Source organism: Chenopodium album, chromosome 14, assembly GCF_948465745.1.
Source record: "Chenopodium album chromosome 14, dcCheAlbu1.1, whole genome shotgun sequence".
NCBI lineage: Eukaryota > Viridiplantae > Streptophyta > Magnoliopsida > Caryophyllales > Amaranthaceae > Chenopodium > Chenopodium album.
This window is the reverse complement of record NC_137847.1, coordinates 54,131,460-54,149,757: the sequence shown is the minus strand read 5'-3', so window position 1 is coordinate 54,149,757 and position 18,298 is coordinate 54,131,460. Positions and strand designations below refer to the sequence as shown.

The window sequence follows — 18,298 nt, the reverse complement described above, 5'->3', positions numbered from 1 at the left end:
TCATTTATTAGAGAGGTATGGTCAATGCTTTAACTATGAATTTTTTATGGGGCATTTCCTTCTCAACCACTAATATATTCATATGCCATATGAATGTAACTGTGTATTAAAGTCATATTACAGTACATCTTTAAGAGCAATTATGCTCAACTACAAGTAATGTAACAAGAAAGTTATTACTGAAATAGACAGGATGGATACAATATAGAATTATCAGTGGTAGTTAAAGATCATTCAACAAGAAACTATAAGAAGAACAAGATTAACCCTTGGTGCAATTCCTAATGATACAAGATATCCGTTACTTTGTGAACACGTACTTAAGAAGTTAAGATGGTACAACTAAAATCCTCTTGATATCGAATCAGAGCTAAAAGCAACTTTGAGAAGCTCTAGCATTTTTTACAAAACCATGGTAAGGGATAGAATTTTGCATCCCTCGATCTAATTTTAAGAAATGGTCCTAAAAACCCCTCCATAGTAAATGAAGATAAAATTAGAAAAAAAATAAATTAAAATCCTTATCCTAACAACCTCGCTATCCACACTGAACCTTTTGTTGTAGAAACGATCTAGCAGCTTCAATGACGACCTGCCCACTAACAAAATGCTGCCTGCACACAGGCATGTAAACTTCAGCTCCACCAATCAGCTCGGTCTGTTTTTCATCAGTTTTCCTCAACGTGAAAGAGGCAGGTTCGCCACACAACTCACATCTAGCGGTGAGCTTAGTCACTGAGTCTGCCAGTGGTATTATACTGAGCACAGAACCAAAGCTCCTCCTGCAACAGAACTGACATCAGCTGCAAGTTTTCACGTACAATTTTCATATCTAAATCATAGGGAATGACAGCTTTCTAGGACACACTAAGATTTATTTCCAGATAACAAAAGTAGATCAAGCAGTAAAATCTTATTCTTGATGCACTTAAGATTTAGACAAACTAAGATTTATTTCCATAACATATGCCTTGACACTTGTATAGCAAATTAAATTAGGGGCACATGACATCAAACAGGCAACTGGGTGTAGTAGACTGTAGAGTAATGGATCAAGAAAAACCTCAGTCACTCCTAAGTTATACACTAGGATCCAGATGCTATAGCCTATAGGATTGATGAGGAAATGATTAGATTAGTACCTCAAGTAGTCACCATCTAGCCCGGCAACGATAATGGTCTTGCCATCATGGTCGGCAGCTCTCTGGCAGAAGTCGTATAGATCCTCGAAAAATTGTGCTTCATCAATACCGATCACATCTAGCTGCAGATACACTCGTTAGGAATTGTCAACATGGAAATTAAAACATATGCAAAAATGGGTTAGCATATGCTGCACAAATTTACAAAGCCACTTAATCACCGGCTACCTAAGCTTCTACAGTGAGCATGTAAATGAAAAGTCAAATATTTTGCAGAGAAACTAATCTTTTATGTTGTGATTTCCCAGTGATAAACCCAAATGCAAAAAAAAAGATAATTCTAACCTCATCATAAGCAATTGACCCAAATTTCTGTTTGAATGATGACAAGTCATGTAAAGCTAAGCATGGAAATTTTTCTCCATCATGAGTGACAATTGAATTGAGTTCATATCTCGTGTCTTTGTTTGATTTTATCAGAGCCACTTTCCTGTTTCACAGATAACACAGAAAAGGAGCACTTTAGTGTTCCATTCATCCTGAGTGCCAAAACTTACAAAATTCAAGGCAAGAAAATTTCACAACAGCAAAATATTAGCTCAAACTCAATGAAACTATGGCAGAAAATAAAATGATGTTAGTATATAGGTCAGTAAGGCTGTGCCATTCTAAGATACGGTGCTCAGATTTCAGTAGGAAAAAGGTATTAATATATATTAGGAGATTTCTTGACTTCTTGAATGATTAGATTTCAGTATTTCACTTCTTATACAGCTCTAATGCTATACAAAATATGCTTTGACTACCCTTCACTTTTTGGGAAAGGAGAATGAAAGAGAGGAAAAAAAAAAAGAAGGGGGGGGGGGGGGGGGGGGGAGGGAATAGTAGAGGAGGTTCCAAAGGCTCAACAAATCTATATCTCATCCTCATAACATTTTTAACCTAACCTTAATAGTTGAGATTCCATTCCTATAACACTTGCCAAAGTTTTCAAGGATACAGAAGAGTTGTTGGACATAGCATCCAAGTGATTTGCTTTGAAAACATGAGATATACTCAGAGGTCATTAGTTTGATTTGGGTAAGTTGGCTGAAATGAAAAATATGAGCAAAACTAGAGAGAAAAGGTAATTATCTTACATGTTTAGATTGCTCACATACAACCAGCAAAGCAACCCTTTAATGATATCACCAATTCTGAGACTTGAAAATCTTGATAGTTGTACAACTAAAATTACTCAAAACTTAAGTCTGGAATGTAATCACTGTCCATTAGTGCACAAGTCAAAACATTAAGCATTTCATATATATCTTTAGTATCTTTGTGTGTGTTGTCACTCTTATAGAAGAAATGGACTTCATTTTGGAGCTCAATTCTACTATATCCAGGATCCTTTTTCACCCCAAAGTCTCTCATCAAACCCCAAACCTCAGCCACATTTTCCCACATTGCATGGGAGGCAAAAGTATGGGATAAAACAACATATTTTCCTGCATTTTCAGGCTCCAACTCAAAAAATTTCATTGCTGATAATTTCAGCAACTTAACGTTACCATGAAGACGACAAGCTCCAAGCAAAGAACCCCAGACCACAGAATTTTTCTTACATGGTGAGCTATTAATAAAATTATAAGCCTCTTCCAACCTCCCAGCACGTCCTAAAAGATCAACCATAGCAGCATAATGTTTTTTATGAGGTTGGATCCCATAGTCATTCTTCATTAGTAAGAAATATTTCCAACCTTCATCAACAAGACCGCTATGGCTACAAGCAGAAAGAACAGCAAGGAAGGTGACATAATTAGGTCTCAGACCTTCTTTTATCATTTTGTTCAAAGAGATCCAAGACCTCACCAGTCCTTCCATTGTGTACGTATCCAGATATGAGGGCGGTCCAAGTGATTACATTCTTATCAGAAGATTTAATGAACACCTGATGTCCATCAGTTAAACAGCTGCATTTGAAATACATATCCATGAGTGCACTATTAACTACAACATTTTTCCCAATTCCACATTTTACCATGACACCATGGGCTTGTCTTCCCTGTTCCAGCATCGCCAGTGAGGCACATGCTCTGAACACAGATGAAAAGGTGAATTGATCTGGAGTCACACCAATATGCCTCATCTTGTGATACAGACTCAATCCCACATCTTCCATGCTTTTCTGTACATACCCTGCAATCATTGCATTCCATGAAATTAAGCTCTTCTCTAGCAATTCATCAAAGAGAATGCAGGCAGTCCCCAACTTCCCTGCCTTAGAGTACAAAATCAACAATTTGGTCTTCAGGTATTCATTGAGAGTAAATCCAACAATAACCATATGGGCATGAATTATTGTGCCCCACTCATATATCCCTCCATGTATACATTCTTGCAGCAAGAGAGAATAAGTGTGCCAGTCCACAATTGCTTCAGAACGGCACAGTAGCCCAATTGCTTCCATCAATCTTCCAGAGTAACAAAGGTCCTTCAATGTTTTATCCAACACTAGGGAAGAGCTCTTGACTTGTGCAGCCTGAAAACTGGGAGATACTAACCGAGACAACAATATCCAGCAGCCGAAACTACACTCTCAGTGTTTCCTAGACAACTAGGGATGACAACAAGCTTAAAAAACACTGCTGCGTTCTGAGGAGGCTGTTCCAGGATGAAATGTCACTATTTCTCTTCTAAGCCAGCCCAAAAGAATGATTTTTTTTTTTTTCTAAATATGGTGCTTAATACAATCCTACTTTTAATGTTCACTTATAACAAGCTACATATGCTTCTCTTACATTCCTGGCATTTCAACTAAAAAGCTAATGTACTACTCCATACTAAGATTTTACTTTTCTCATTTCTTCTCTAAGAATAGCCACATAAATTACTTTCGGATGCCCGGAAAAAGTTTCCATCACCCTAAAATAGTGCAATATTAATTCCTAACATTTTAGAAGGGCACATTTCTATTTCAGGATGTTCCGAAATACTAGGCACATCTAGCGAGTTGAATCATAAATTTCCCATACTACTATTACTATGTGTAAGGCAAAACTATCATACATTCATACTCTGTGATAAGATGCTCGTTCCTGACAATTGTATACTTTATCAAGGATAATTATGATACCCCAACCCAATTCCTCGAAAACGACCTCTAACAAAAATGTGGCTCATTAAAGTGAGGCAAAGGGAGTAAAAATTTATGAATGTATCACGCAATATACAATTAATCATAATGTAAAATGTATAACGTAAAGGGTGTAAAATGATACAACTAATACCAAGCGTATTTAAACAAAGTCCTATATATATATCCTTAATTATGAGAAGTCGAGATAATGTAAGTATGTAACAATCATTTCGAGAGTCGAGACGACGAGGGTGGCCATAATCATAATAATTAAACAATACTCTATCACATAAACCATACTCCGCATAACATAGCATACAATTAATAATACTTCACAAAGTACAAGCAACAAAAATTCTACCAGACAATTTGCAACCCAGTAACGCAATATGAAGTACTTCATAAGTCTTAAATAAGTAATTAAGATGAAGACATTAGCACCAGGAAAATTAACCAAACAATTAATCCCTAAATCCCTAATTAGCATTTCAAGCATATAACATGATAAAAATTTAAAAATATAATTTAAAAAATCATCAGGGAATAACCTGCCATTGCTGCACTCGGATTGGATACGGCGAAGAAGGGAGGTGGTTTTTCCGGCGAACATGGGGCCCACAATAACATGAATTTCACCGCAAGACGACGGCGGCGGCGACGAAGGATGCTGCTGCGTTTGGTGGGAGGAAGAAGCGTAACAACGAAGAGTACGCAACATTGGGGAAAAGGGTGGAAGAGGAGAGAGAAAATTAGGGGGTTTATGGAGGAAAAAAGGGCGCCGAAAATAGAATTGGAAGGAAGGTGATGATTTAGGGAGGAGAGATAAAGTTTTGGGGGAAATTAGGGATTTCATTTTAGGTAAAGTGTTTAACATCCCCAGAATTTTCTGGGGAGGAGGAGAGAGAAACTGAGCTTAAAGCTTAGAGCTTAGACATGGCTATGGAGTTTGAAGATGAGAGATTTGAGAGAGAGAGAGAGAGAGAGAGAGAGTGAGTTGCATAATTTTGGATAGGAAAGAGGGTTTAAGGAGGTTTTTTTTCTTTTCTTTCCCTCCAAACTAGACCTTAAAACCCTAATAAATAAAAAACAATGGAGAAAAAAAAAGGTTGGACTAATTAATCAATTTGATTGTCAATTGACATTAAATGATAGCATTAAACAAATAGTACAAGTTTCATATTCAAACATATCATAATGTACCTGTGCTAATACACGAGAATAATCTTTTATTGTCAATGACATTTTTAAGAAATTTTTTTAAGAAAATTGAATATGATTTCAAGTTGGTTTTTAGAGCCTTTTAGCTTTCTTCTTAAAACTAATTCCTTTTATTTACATACTCGTACATAGTATTAGATATTAGGATGTGGTTTGGGTTTGGTATAGTGGTTTTAGAATCATGGTTTGATTTAAGTTTCAAACAAATACTTCGTATGAATTTTGCTTTGGTTTGGTTTTCTAAACATTGGGATCGAATCCAATTAAAAACAAATTGATTGTGCAATGGGTACGATTACTAAAAGTGATAGAAAGTGCAGAGTATTATTTTAAGTTGGATTACAAATATACATAATACGAGCATGTTATTTTTATACAGTAAATCTGTTATTGACCTATCACACCTATGTGAGGGAAAAAACAATTTGTATGATGTGCAATTTGGCATAGTTGCCAAAATGTCAAATTGATTGTATGTCCTTAAAAAGCATCAAAATGAAGCAAGAAGCAACCACTCCTATTGACAATATTATATTGATAATTGAATTGAACTAGTTGAGTAGTTGCTGGTCAATATGAATATTTAGACTTAAAACTTGCAACCTATCACTTAGAGTGCAAATGACTTACCATTTTACCAATTGATCTACACTTTTGTTATTTGCTCTATTACACTAATAACATATAATACCATATAAATACATGCATGGCCTGGTAATATTTTTTAATGAACAACCAAACCAATCAAGACAACGAGTAATAAACACATGACTCATAATTATTACCTATTCATTAATTATACATACCGCGTATTAATCATCATAATTGTATCATTTGATAATACCCATTAATATTTATCAATTGTGTTAATAGGCTAATTAACAAGATATACATTCATGATCAATATCAGTAATAAGCAACAGGCGGCTCTAGTTAAACTTAATTACTCAACACCATTTTTAAAAATATTAGAAATTACTTAAAAGTTCAATTATGAGCCTTTACTTTTTCTAATCAAAGTTAGTATATACTTCGGGTGAACTACTCATGAAATATTACTTAAAAATTGGTGTACTATAAATATAAAACCTTGTGTTTTCTGTATGAGGCGAATTTGATCCCTAAAGCTAAGTTTAGCCCCATATTAAAAAAAGATGCCTAAATTGCCTTTCCACATTATTATTCTTATCTCTGTAAAGGAACAAATCTTAGTCAGATATGATAATAAGTATACCTAATATATGTGTCCTAATGTTCTGTTTAACAGCTCTAGTATGTTGTAACCTCTTGTACTAACCATAATATACAGATGAAACCAAATGCAAGGCTATTGAAGGGTGAATATCTATCGGATTATCGGCTGAATTATCATATTAATTGGTATATATATAATACGGTAAAATGTTAAACAAGGATTCTTGATAATCTCTTAAAACAAATGGCGTCTTATATATACTGTACGTAATATAAAATAAGCAAAGCCTATGAATTTAATAGCATCAAATTATATGTTTGATTATGTCATCTCAACTTATTAAGGCAAATGATTTATCGTACAAAATGCAAGTATGTAGAACATAGAGAAAAATCAGACGACGTAGTACATACTATATATACGATGTAGTCTTGTAGTTATAACATGTTTACTTCTAGATTACTTTAAAAAAAAAAAAAAAAAAAAAAAAAAAAAAAAAAAAAGCTATAGATCGAACAAAATAGCAATATGAGTCACATGTTCAAAACAATAAGACACAAGATAAAAACTGTAATTAATTTATTAGTATTATTTGACAAGAAGAGGGTAAAGCTAAATAGGTACATTGCATCTAAATCCCTATATTAAATTAGGTATTAGATTAAGCCAGTAGTACTACATTATATAATAGGCTTTGAAGAAAAGGTCAATTCAACAAATATATATTACATAAAATGGAACCGCCTTTATAATAATTTAAATTAGTTTTATTTATAAATAAAGAAAAGAAGTCTCCAATAATTAAAGAATCAGAATAGATATTACGTTAGAAAATTATAATATATGTTGTGGTGATTAGCAAGCAAAGGCAGCATAAATTGATTACACATACATACATGATACATGTGGTACAGTGGGCTAATTGGAAACATTTTAATTTTTTTACAACTTTGATTGGATTTTAATTAGCTGTTCAATTCTCTTTCAGGAAGTGGAAGCACAAAGTTATCCCTTCTGTGCTATTCACACATCTTGCTACCACTTTCTCCTTTTTCTTCCTTGATAATCTTTTATCATATAATAATATTGATTATAAAGTTAGGTTAAATAAAGTTCATTTTTTACCTCAATAATTAGCTATCTTTAACTACTATATGAACCTTCTTAGGAATCTAATGATTTGTATATATATATTTATAACTTGCATATATCCCAAGCTTCTTGGATGTACTACGATGACTCGATGAGTATTCAATATACGGGTCCTTTTTTTTCACTTGAAATATAACGCAAGTTTTTACCAGGTCTCGAGACCAGCCACCATTTTGTGGTCCCTCAGCAAAGCGACGCCGTTTTGTTGTATACTGCATTACAGCTCATTCAGTCCTTTCACTAAGCGACATCGTTTTATTTCCAGCTCAAATCTCCAATTTTATTTTGCTTCCATAATTGCGTGCTCTGTTTCGAATATAAAGTATTTGTTTCCTTTCAATTCAAACTTTCTCTCTTTTCTCAATTTTACAATATTTTCTCTCTCATTGTTCATATTCGATTTTCTTTTTTTTTTTTATTTTTGGTGTTGAATTGTTCTAAGTATTCAAGATATTCAAGATTTTCGGTTTTAATTTTTGTTTGTGAATAACGATGGAGCTTGCTGATTGTTCATCTGCAATTCTTCCTTCATTATTGGATGAATGTAAGTTTATTTATTGCTTTGATTGAATAATTTAGTGCTTTTTTTGATTCAATGGAGTCAATTTATTCCTTATTTACTGTTAGATTTTGTTGTGCATTACTTGTTTAATGGATGATCATGATGTTTAATTTTTCTAATTGATTATTTCATATACTCCGTAATTAATAATGCTTAATGTTTGATATCTATTGATTGAATAATTTATACTTTGAATTTATATTGTTTTTATTTTATAAATGCCTTTTTGGTTTCGATTGTACATGTTATATGTTTTTTTTTTTTTTTGAAAACCATACATGTTATATGTTTTAGTTATATAATAATATTACAGTGTTTAAAATTGAACATTTATTATGTTGCTTTTGAACAATATTTCAATACTTTATTAATCACATTGTGTTTTATTGTTTTCATATTTTTTGATTATAAATGAACATTTTATGATTTTGATATGAACATTTTTATTTAGATACAGTATGAGTGTATGACCTTATTCTAAAATGAACATTATGTGACTATTTTATGTACATTTACTATTTTCAGTGAATAAAGTTCCAGTAATAGTTCATGAGGCAGACAAATCTGAACTAATGTTCAAGACTGTTAAAGGTGATGAAGAGGCTTATGATTTATATAATGAGTATGCTTTTCAAAAAGGTTTTAGTATTAGGAAGGCTAAGACAAGAAGTAGTAGGAGTACTGGGGAATGGACTATGAGAAAGTTCTTTTGTTCAAATGCTGGGTTTAAAGACAATAAGAACAAGAGCACTAGGAAGTATGAAAAATCGGTGGATCGTACAGGTTGTACCGCATATGTTCAGTTTTCTATTGGAAAGGATGGTGTTTGGACAGTTAATAGACATAATATGATTCATAATCATGAGATGATACCTCCTGATAAAAGACATTTACTTCGATCTCAAAGAAAAGTTACTGCTGATCAGGTGAAATTTATGAGTAACATGAAAAACAGTGGCATTAGAGTGTCTGATATACTTCGTGTAATCAGAAATGAAGTTGGGGGATCACCTAATATGGGGTTCACAGCACCAGATGCTTATAATTCTCTTTCTAGTATAAAAGCTAGTAAACTTGAAGGCGGTGATTGCAATCAATTAATGAAGTATTTTGCTAGAAGGCAAGCAAGAGAGTCTGATTTCTTTTATGAATTTGAGGTTGATGATTTTGGATCTCTTTGTAACATTTTTTGGCGAGATGGAAGGATGAAGAGGGATTATGAATTTTTTGGAGATTTATTGGTTTTTGACACTACATACAGAACTAATAAATATGACATGATATGTGCACCCTTTGTTGGGATGAACCACCATTGTAGTAACGTGATGTTTGGAATGGGATTTGTTGTTAATGAGAGTACTAGCTCTTTTGTGTGGTTGTTTGAGTCATTCATGCGTTCTGTTGGAGGTAAACATCCTATCAGCGTGATGACTGATCAAGCATTAGGAATGGCAGCAGCTATTAGAAATGTTTTCCCTCAATCTAAGCATCGTTTATGCACTTGGCATCTTGGTGAGAATTCAATTACCAACATTGGGCATTTGAGAGCTTTGAAAGGATTCAGAGATACATTCAACTATCTTCTCAAATATTGTGAAACTGTAGATGAATTTGAGCATTATTGGCCTCGGTAATACATTCTTATCTTCCTTTAGTATGTATCTTTTACATTATTTTTTTCATATTCAAATGAACATATTTCTTTACATTAATGAACATATATCTTGATCCATCATCATACTCTAATATATGTATGTACATCTATTGTTTCAGCACTCTGTTTTGAACATTCATATTTTAGAATACCAATATTTGCAGTTGTTGTTTTTAAATATATGTTCATATCTTTCAGTCATTATGTTCATTTATTGTAGTCATTTTATTCTTTGTAATTCACAGAATGATGGAGAAGTATAAATGTGAAGATAATGATTGGTTGAAAGATTTGTACGAAAAGAAAGAGAGGTGGTGCCCAGCATATTCTAAGGATTACTTTTCTGGTGGTATTCTGTCTTCACAAAGAAGTGAATCAACAAATAATTCAGTTTCACATAGGCTAAGAAAAACTGATGGGTTATGTGATTTCTATCATACATTTCTTGATGTTATATCAGATTGGAGGAGCAAGGAAAAAGCTTTAGATTTTCGGTTTTTAAAGGGTAATAGACACTTAGTTGTTGCTAATGTGCCTATACTAGTTCATGCTCGAGAGATTTACACAATTCAGATTTATGTGTTGTTTGAAGAGCAATTTGCCAAAGGTATTGCATGCAACCAAGAACAAACTTTGGCAAGTTATCCTTTTATTACCTACTTGGTGTGGAGGCCTGCCATTGATCTTATTAGGCATGAAGTTAAGTTTAACAAAGACACACATTCTGTTCAATGTACTTGTAAATACTTTAGTGAAATGGGTTTACTATGTGCTCATTCACTTCGTATTTACAATGTTCATTGTGTGTGTAAGATTCCTGAACAGTATATCTTGAAAAGGTGGACAAAATCAGCTATGTGCAGCCAGCCAATTGATGAAAAATACATGCAATCTAATGTTGTAGCTGCATCAGTTTGGAGAGCTCAAACTTTGAGAAAGTTTGTTCGTTTGGTTACTTCTTGTCAAGATTGTGTTCAAGCAAGGGTTCAAATTGACATGGCTTTTGATTCGCTGAAAGAAACAGTTGAGTATATGATAGGGGATATTGATTTTAACAACCTTGATGATGATATTTCAAGTGAAGATGATTTCAACGTAAAAAATCCAAGAACGAAGAGGAAAAAGGGAGGTAGGAATGAGAGGCCGAAAAGTACTGTTGAGAAAGAATGTAATAAAGCTAAGGGTTGGAAGAAGAGAACTGAGCAGTATACTGAAATGGTTAGGTTTAATGTTCAGACATCTGTTCAGGTATTATTGAACATTTATGTTTTTAAATATGAACAATTTATGAATTCATATGATCTTTTATTTAACTTTTTTTTTTTTTTTGAGTTTATAGGACTTTGATAAAACTGGTGCTCCTTTGATTTATTCAAATTCTAGCATTGAAGGATCAGGATTGGTTGTTTTAAACAAGGCTATTAGTCAATCAAATGAAGGAATCAAATTTCAAAAGGATAACGTAAGTATATGAACATTTCATATTTCTGTTATGAACATTTCATATTTCTGTTATGAACATTTCATATTTCTGTTATGAACATTTCATCTTTCTGTTATGAACATTTCATTTTACCATTATGAACATTTCATATTTTTTATATATAAAGGTTGATGATGGAAATGCTACTCTGTCTAAAGATGCAACTCAGGATAAGAATAATAAGGTAAATCTAATTAAACATTATAGATTTACTAATATATATATTTGACATATTTTTTTTCTTTTAATTTGTTGAAGCATTTTAAGGCTGGAGGTGGTAGAGATGCATATTTCAATGAAATTCTATCAAAGTTTGATCAATGAATAATACTTTAGTAAGTTTATAAATATTTTCCTATTCTTATTATTTCTTATTAAACATATTATGATTGATTTTATGTGATTTTTTTGAAGGGATTTCTGCCAATTATTGAAGCATACTACACTTGGTTTGAAGCATACTAGACTTGATTTGAAGCATCACATTATCCTTGAAGATATTGGAATTTTATTGAGCAGAGCATACAATAAATTTTTACTTGTATAGAAAATATTTGACTATAGTATACTTGATATTCATATTGATGTAAAGAACAAAGGTATAGATATTGAATATTATATATAGCTTTTTTTGGTATCATTTTATATTCTACATCAATTCTATATTCTACATTGAAAATAGAAATATATATAAGAAAATACAAATGAACATATTGTGAAAAAAAATTGAACAATTATTACAATGTAAATGAACATCTTTAAAAACATGTGTTATTATTTATTTTTATTTTTTTTTGAAAGAAAAAGACATGTGTTATTAAAATAGTTTGTTTTTCTTAAATGAATATTTTCAATAGAAATTGTATTATCAAATTCATCCAACATTAGAGAATATTAAATTCCTTACATACTTTGAAATAAACCTGGTATACTTTTTAGCAAAAAAAAAATGTACATTATGAATAACAGATATTGCTTTACAAATCAACAGATTAATCACTTTCTCTATGTCTTCTTTTTGCTGCCAATTTGTTCATTTGTTGGTACTTGTTTCCTTCAAACAGCATAAGTTGTGCACAATATGTCACTCGTAACTTCTTCATTTGCTCAACCTATTTAATAAAATACGAATAAAGAACCAAAATTTTTAAGAAAAATGAGCATAAATATTAAAATGAGCATTTGGGTAAAGAAAAATGAACATTTGGGTAAGGAAAAATGAACATTTGGGTAAAGAAAAATGAACATAAACAACACTTACATCATTTACTTTTAAGTCACAAATCCAATTCTCCTTGGGGTCAGCTGTATAGGTTTCCATGTGCTTCATTAGATACACACCACAATTTACGTGATCAATATTGCTTCTCCAGCTCATCTTCACCAAATTTTCTTTGTAATTTTCAACTCCACGACTTTCATATCCATGTGACTTTAGGAATGATGCATATGCTTTTAACTGTAATTTTGAACAATGTGTTTTTCATTAGTAAATATAGTAATAGGTGTAACAAAATCAATAAATTTCACTTACCATGAGTTGTGGAAAGTCTTTGTACTTCTCTTTCTTGCTTACATTTTGTGCTAGCTTTCGATTGTCTATTATATCAATTGTTCCATTGAAATGATTGATGCACAAAATATAATAATGTTTGAAGACTGAGGCAGGGAAGAATATCTGGTTCAAATATGATCATTAGATGATATAAAACTGAACATTTTAATTAAAAGAAAAGACTATAAAATTAAAATGAACAACTTCTTTAACAATATTGAACATTTTTTATGATAATTGTAACATTTTAATTACATTATAAATTACACTTACCTGTTTCAATTGATCAACTTTCTTCACTTTGTTGTCCTTCATTGCAGTGTTCATCCTAGTTATGAAAGATTTAATTCTTTCTTCCATACTTACTGTTTCATCACAAATGTTGTTTGTACACATAATAAGCTGCATAAACATATATTCTATATTGTTAGTATATAGAAAGTAATCAAAAAAATAAGAAAATCATGTAGCAATATTACTTGAACTTACAAATGGAAAAGTTGAGAGGTAAAATTTTTTTTCTCTACGCTTTTCATTCAGGATTCTTGACCACGAATCAATGATGCAATTTTCCACCTCGGTATCTCCCTCAAGCGTTTTCATTTCTTTTCTATTTATGCCATTTGCTCCATCATAATATAAAGGATCACTACCAAAAAAAAAAAAAAAGAAACAGATACAAAACAATTGAAATCAGCTCACAAATTTTATTATATATACTAATTTTAAATCATAATAATTGAGTACTTACCTTTCACAACCATCACTAAATGCATAGTCAGATACAGATTTGTGCATAATGTTGATATCTTTGAACAACTCTTGGTACTTCACCAAAAATGGTGATTTAAAGCATACTGGTACATTGTGTTGTGTTCTTTGTGGTCTCTTGTTTTTCTCGGCAACAGCTCTGAAATAAGTTTGTTAAATATTGAACACTTATAAAGATTTAAATGAACAATTAGTAAATTAAATATGAACATTTATACAGATATTAAAGAAAAAATTTAACTAACAATAGAAATTAAAAAAAATACTCTTACCTGATCTAGAATATTTCAAATGAACATATTAATGTATTAAAATGAACATATAATTAATTAAAATGAACAAACACCATCTAAAGTTAGTAATTAACATTTATAACCTTAACATTAAAGTTAGTATATTACAATTTATCATCCAAAATAAGACATGTCATGTCAGTCTTGTCAACTATTACATAGTTCTTCCAATAGCACCAAAAAAAAGCATAGTTCTTCCAAAATATTTAGATCCTAATCATATACAAAAGTAGACATTAATTCTCTAGGAGATCAAGATACAATTTTACCCTTCATTAACATCTGGAGCATTTTTTGGAGGATTCAAAATGTCGTCCAAGTTAAAATCTGCTGATTGGTTCTCAAATATTCCTGAAATATCAAACATTGGAGTTCTTCCTAACTCAAGATCAGTATTAACTGGATGTTCTTGCTCAGGAGTTTTTTTCCAGATTCTCACCAACTTGTTTTTCATTAAGAACTGTAAATTATAAACAATAAGAGTAAGAATTGAAGAAAATATGAAAAATTGAACATTAACTCTAAACCAAATTGAACATTAACTTAAAACCATATTGAACATTTTCTTATTTACCTGCTCCTGCATTCTTTTCAACAGACTCATTAACTGGAGTGTGTTTTTCATGCTCACTAATTATCAATCCTACAGCAGTAGATGTTGATCTTTGTGCTTCAGGAATGGGTGATGGAGGAGTAAGATTTATTCCAAGGCTAAATGCCTTTCTTTGATCATACTCACAAGATTTTTTGCTCTTTTGCTTCTCAATTGCTTGAATTAATTCCCTTTATTTTTCCTCACCAACTTGTTTTTCATTAAAAACTGCAAATTATAAACAATAAGAGTAAGAATTAAAGATAATATGAAAAATTGAACATTAACTCTAAACCAATTGAACATTAACTTGAAACCATATTGAACATTTTCTTATTTACCTGCTCCTGCATTCTTTTCAGCAATCTCATTGATTGGAGTGTGTTCTTCATGCTCACCAATTATCAATCCTACAGCAGTGGATGTTGGTCTTTGTGCTTCAGGAATGGGTGATGGAGGAGTAAGATTCATTCCAAGGCTAAATGCCTTTCTTTGATCATACTCACAAGATTTTTTGCTCTTTTGCTTCTCAATTGCTCGAATTAATTCCCTTTCTTTTTCCTCAAGAGCATTCAAAAATTCCTCTGTTCCAAAAAGCTCCTCATCTTGGCTTAAAATTGATGGTTCTCTGGCCATTTTTGTCAAGATGGAATCAACCGTTCCAACCAATTCATTCTCAGGAAACAACTCTTTGGCTTTTTTAAGCTTAGAGCTCAATGAAGACAAACTATTAACAAATCCATTCACTAAGGAAATGAAGTCATCCATGAACTCCTGTTGTTGAAAAAATTAAACATTTATTAGTTATTTCATAATGTACAATTTATGACTAAAAATTGAACATTTTATGATGTCAAATTGAAATTTACCAATACTTATTTCACTATGTACGTTTGACCGAAATGAACATTTTATAAGCTAACATTGAACATTAGACAATATGCTCACACATAACTTATGAACATAGATACTTACCTTTTCATTTATCTCTTTTGTAATTTGAATTTTTGGAAGAACTTTTCCTAGTCCAAATTCATTATTCTTCAATTCCAACTTTAGTCTTTCTGATGCCAACTTGTTTTTCCATATTGATACAAGAGGTATTGTTCTTGGAGGTCTATTGTTTAACCTCTGAACTCGGTCAAAGTAGAAAAGCTGCCAATGTAGGAAATACATTAATGCAAATAAAAATGAACATAATACAAAATAAATTTGAACATCTATATACATTGTAATTCGTACCATCAAGAATGGAATGGGACCTTTGTAAAATCCTTTCTTGCCATTTTCTTTCCACTGAACATTGCTTTCCAATAGAGCATCAAAGACAAACTCACACCAATTCAAGTTCTTGATCCGGCTTCTATCCATCATCGAGTAAAGAAATTTGAATTGAACTTGATTGTTTTGAGTTCTCTTCATTAGAGCATTCACAGCAGCAACTAAAAAGCTTGTAAGAAAATGATCATCTGGTGGTTTTTCAATGTTTTCTTTGTCAGAGTAATAGTTGACAATCTGAGCAACAGATGGAAGCTTTTTATTAGGCCACATGCTTTTCCATTGTTTCATAAAAGCGCCAAACTCTTCGCTTGCTTGTTCAGACTTTGCTTCTACAATTTTCTCTTCCCCCATAGGAAGTCCATATGCAATATGAACATCTTCAACATTTACTTCAATCTGACTGTTTTGGAGGTAAAACATTTGACTATTTTCTTCGAAACTGTCAACTAGCCAATTGTAGAACTGTTGGCTTGTCTGTGGCAGATCAAACTCAAGCAAACCTCCCAATCCTACTTCTCTTACAACTTCCTTCTTCTTTTCATTTAGTGAACTCACAAACTTAGCGAATTTCTTATTACTTCCTCTTGCTCCAGTTTTTTCTCCTACCTCTTGTTCTTCTTCAATTATGATTTCTTCCTTATTTTTTTTAACAACAACTAACTGGCCTTTTGTCTTTTTCCTACTTCCCTCAATTGCATCTAGTTTCCCTTTTCCCTTCTCCATTTCTTTCCTTTTCATCTATGTCTTCATAGCTGGCAATGCAAGAGTAAAGTCTTTCTTACTTGTTGCACCTATAAAAAAAAATGCACATACTGAACAATTTAGATAAAGATCAAATTATTTACATGATTATGATTGTAAAATATTAGTTTCAATGATATGAACCTTACTTGATTTTGGTATGAACAAAATATAATTTAAAAAATGATCATCTAATTTCAAAATAATTAACAATTTTAAACATACCTTTTCTCTTTGGATCATCTATTTTGATTGGCTGCTGAATTGGAACTATTTCTGTTCCTGTTTCATCTGCACATAATCAACATTAAAAAAATGAACATGTATCATTTAAAAAATGAACATTCTTTACAACGAACATATAACCATTAAAGATTGAACTAATTCAAATATATAAGGGAATGAACATTTAATTCAAATAAATTGAACATTTTACCTTGTTTTTTTAAACTTTAAGTTTCTTTGCTCCCTCAGTTGATGGCTGGACCTCTTTCACACCTAAAAAAATTTAACAAAGAGATTAACTAATGAATGGTCATTTAACAATTAAATATTGAACATTCTACTTTTAGAAATGAACTTTTCAACAACAAAGTTTATTACATTGAAACCAAATTTTCATTAACATATGAGAATGAACTTGAATTCTTATATTTTTAACATTGTACCTCGTTTTTTTGAGACTTGAGTTTTTAAACCTTGAAGTTCTTTTGATCCCTTTGTTGATGGTTGCTTTTCTTTCAAACCTTAGAAAATGAATAAAGTTATAGTTATTTAGCATATATATTATTAATGAATCAGTGTTGAACAATCTATTATTTTATACCTATTTTTCTGGAAACCTGAAGTTCCTTTGCTCCAACAGCTGATGGTTGGTTCTCTTTTGCTCCAACAGTTGATGGTTCGTTCTCTTCCACAACTTAAAATTTTGTTTCAAAGTATATAAATGACTCAATAGTTTTTTTATAATGAACTTAAAACATATAACTTTTGAACATGTTTGGTAAATGTACCTTTTCTTCTGCCTACTGGAAGTTTTTCTCTTTTTTGTTGTGCTTGTTTTCCAATAGCTTCATTTGTCGGTCTTTCTTCAGTAACTTTTTTGTTAGATGCTTCAGTGGTAACTATTTTCTCGATTGTTCTTTGCTTCTTGAGTTTTTGCAAAATGGCCATGGTTAGAGCTTTGTATCTAATATAATATCACAGAAAAGTTCAACTAACATAAAATGCTTTTTCATTAATAAAGAACATCCAACATTCAAACAATGAACATTCATTAACTTTAGTATAAGATAAAATACCTTGGCTTGTTTGTAATTTTTGAGTGACATTCCTCCAATTTGCTAAAATAACAGTGATATAGATAAAGTAAATATAGTTATATATTGAACAAAATGTCAAAGTAAAATTAGGTAAAATAAAATAAAGATACTTTATTCTAATGATAACTTACTTTTTGGTGTCCAAATTTCCTAGACGCATGTCTGTGGGGTTTTTATTTTGATCTTGATGACTTCCAATAGCTTTCTCTGCATTCA

The 18,298-nt window shown here is 31.6% G+C and overlaps 1 protein-coding gene and 1 pseudogene across 2 annotated transcripts; one reads left to right on the top strand and one right to left on the bottom strand.

Annotated features, from left to right (window-relative positions):
* Window positions 1–246: 246 nt before the first annotated feature.
* LOC145578401 (pentatricopeptide repeat-containing protein At4g16470-like) lies at window positions 247–4,981 on the bottom strand (annotated as a pseudogene). Its single transcript, XR_014098858.1, has 7 exons — window positions 4,812–4,981; window positions 4,625–4,739; window positions 2,705–3,666; window positions 2,533–2,590; window positions 1,488–1,632; window positions 1,143–1,264; window positions 247–782 (listed from the first exon to the last, which is right to left on the bottom strand). The product of XR_014098858.1 is annotated as a pentatricopeptide repeat-containing protein At4g16470-like (transcript).
* A 3,339-nt stretch (window positions 4,982–8,320) lies between these two features.
* Window positions 8,321–11,851, top strand: LOC145578400 (protein FAR1-RELATED SEQUENCE 5-like). The gene is made up of 6 exons (XM_081635716.1): window positions 8,321–8,372; window positions 8,916–10,020; window positions 10,290–11,292; window positions 11,384–11,506; window positions 11,655–11,711; window positions 11,795–11,851. The coding sequence occupies exons 1-6, from the start codon at window positions 8,321–8,323 to the stop codon at window positions 11,849–11,851; spliced, it is 2,397 nt and encodes a 798-aa protein (XP_081491842.1).
* Window positions 11,852–18,298: the final 6,447 nt, after the last annotated feature.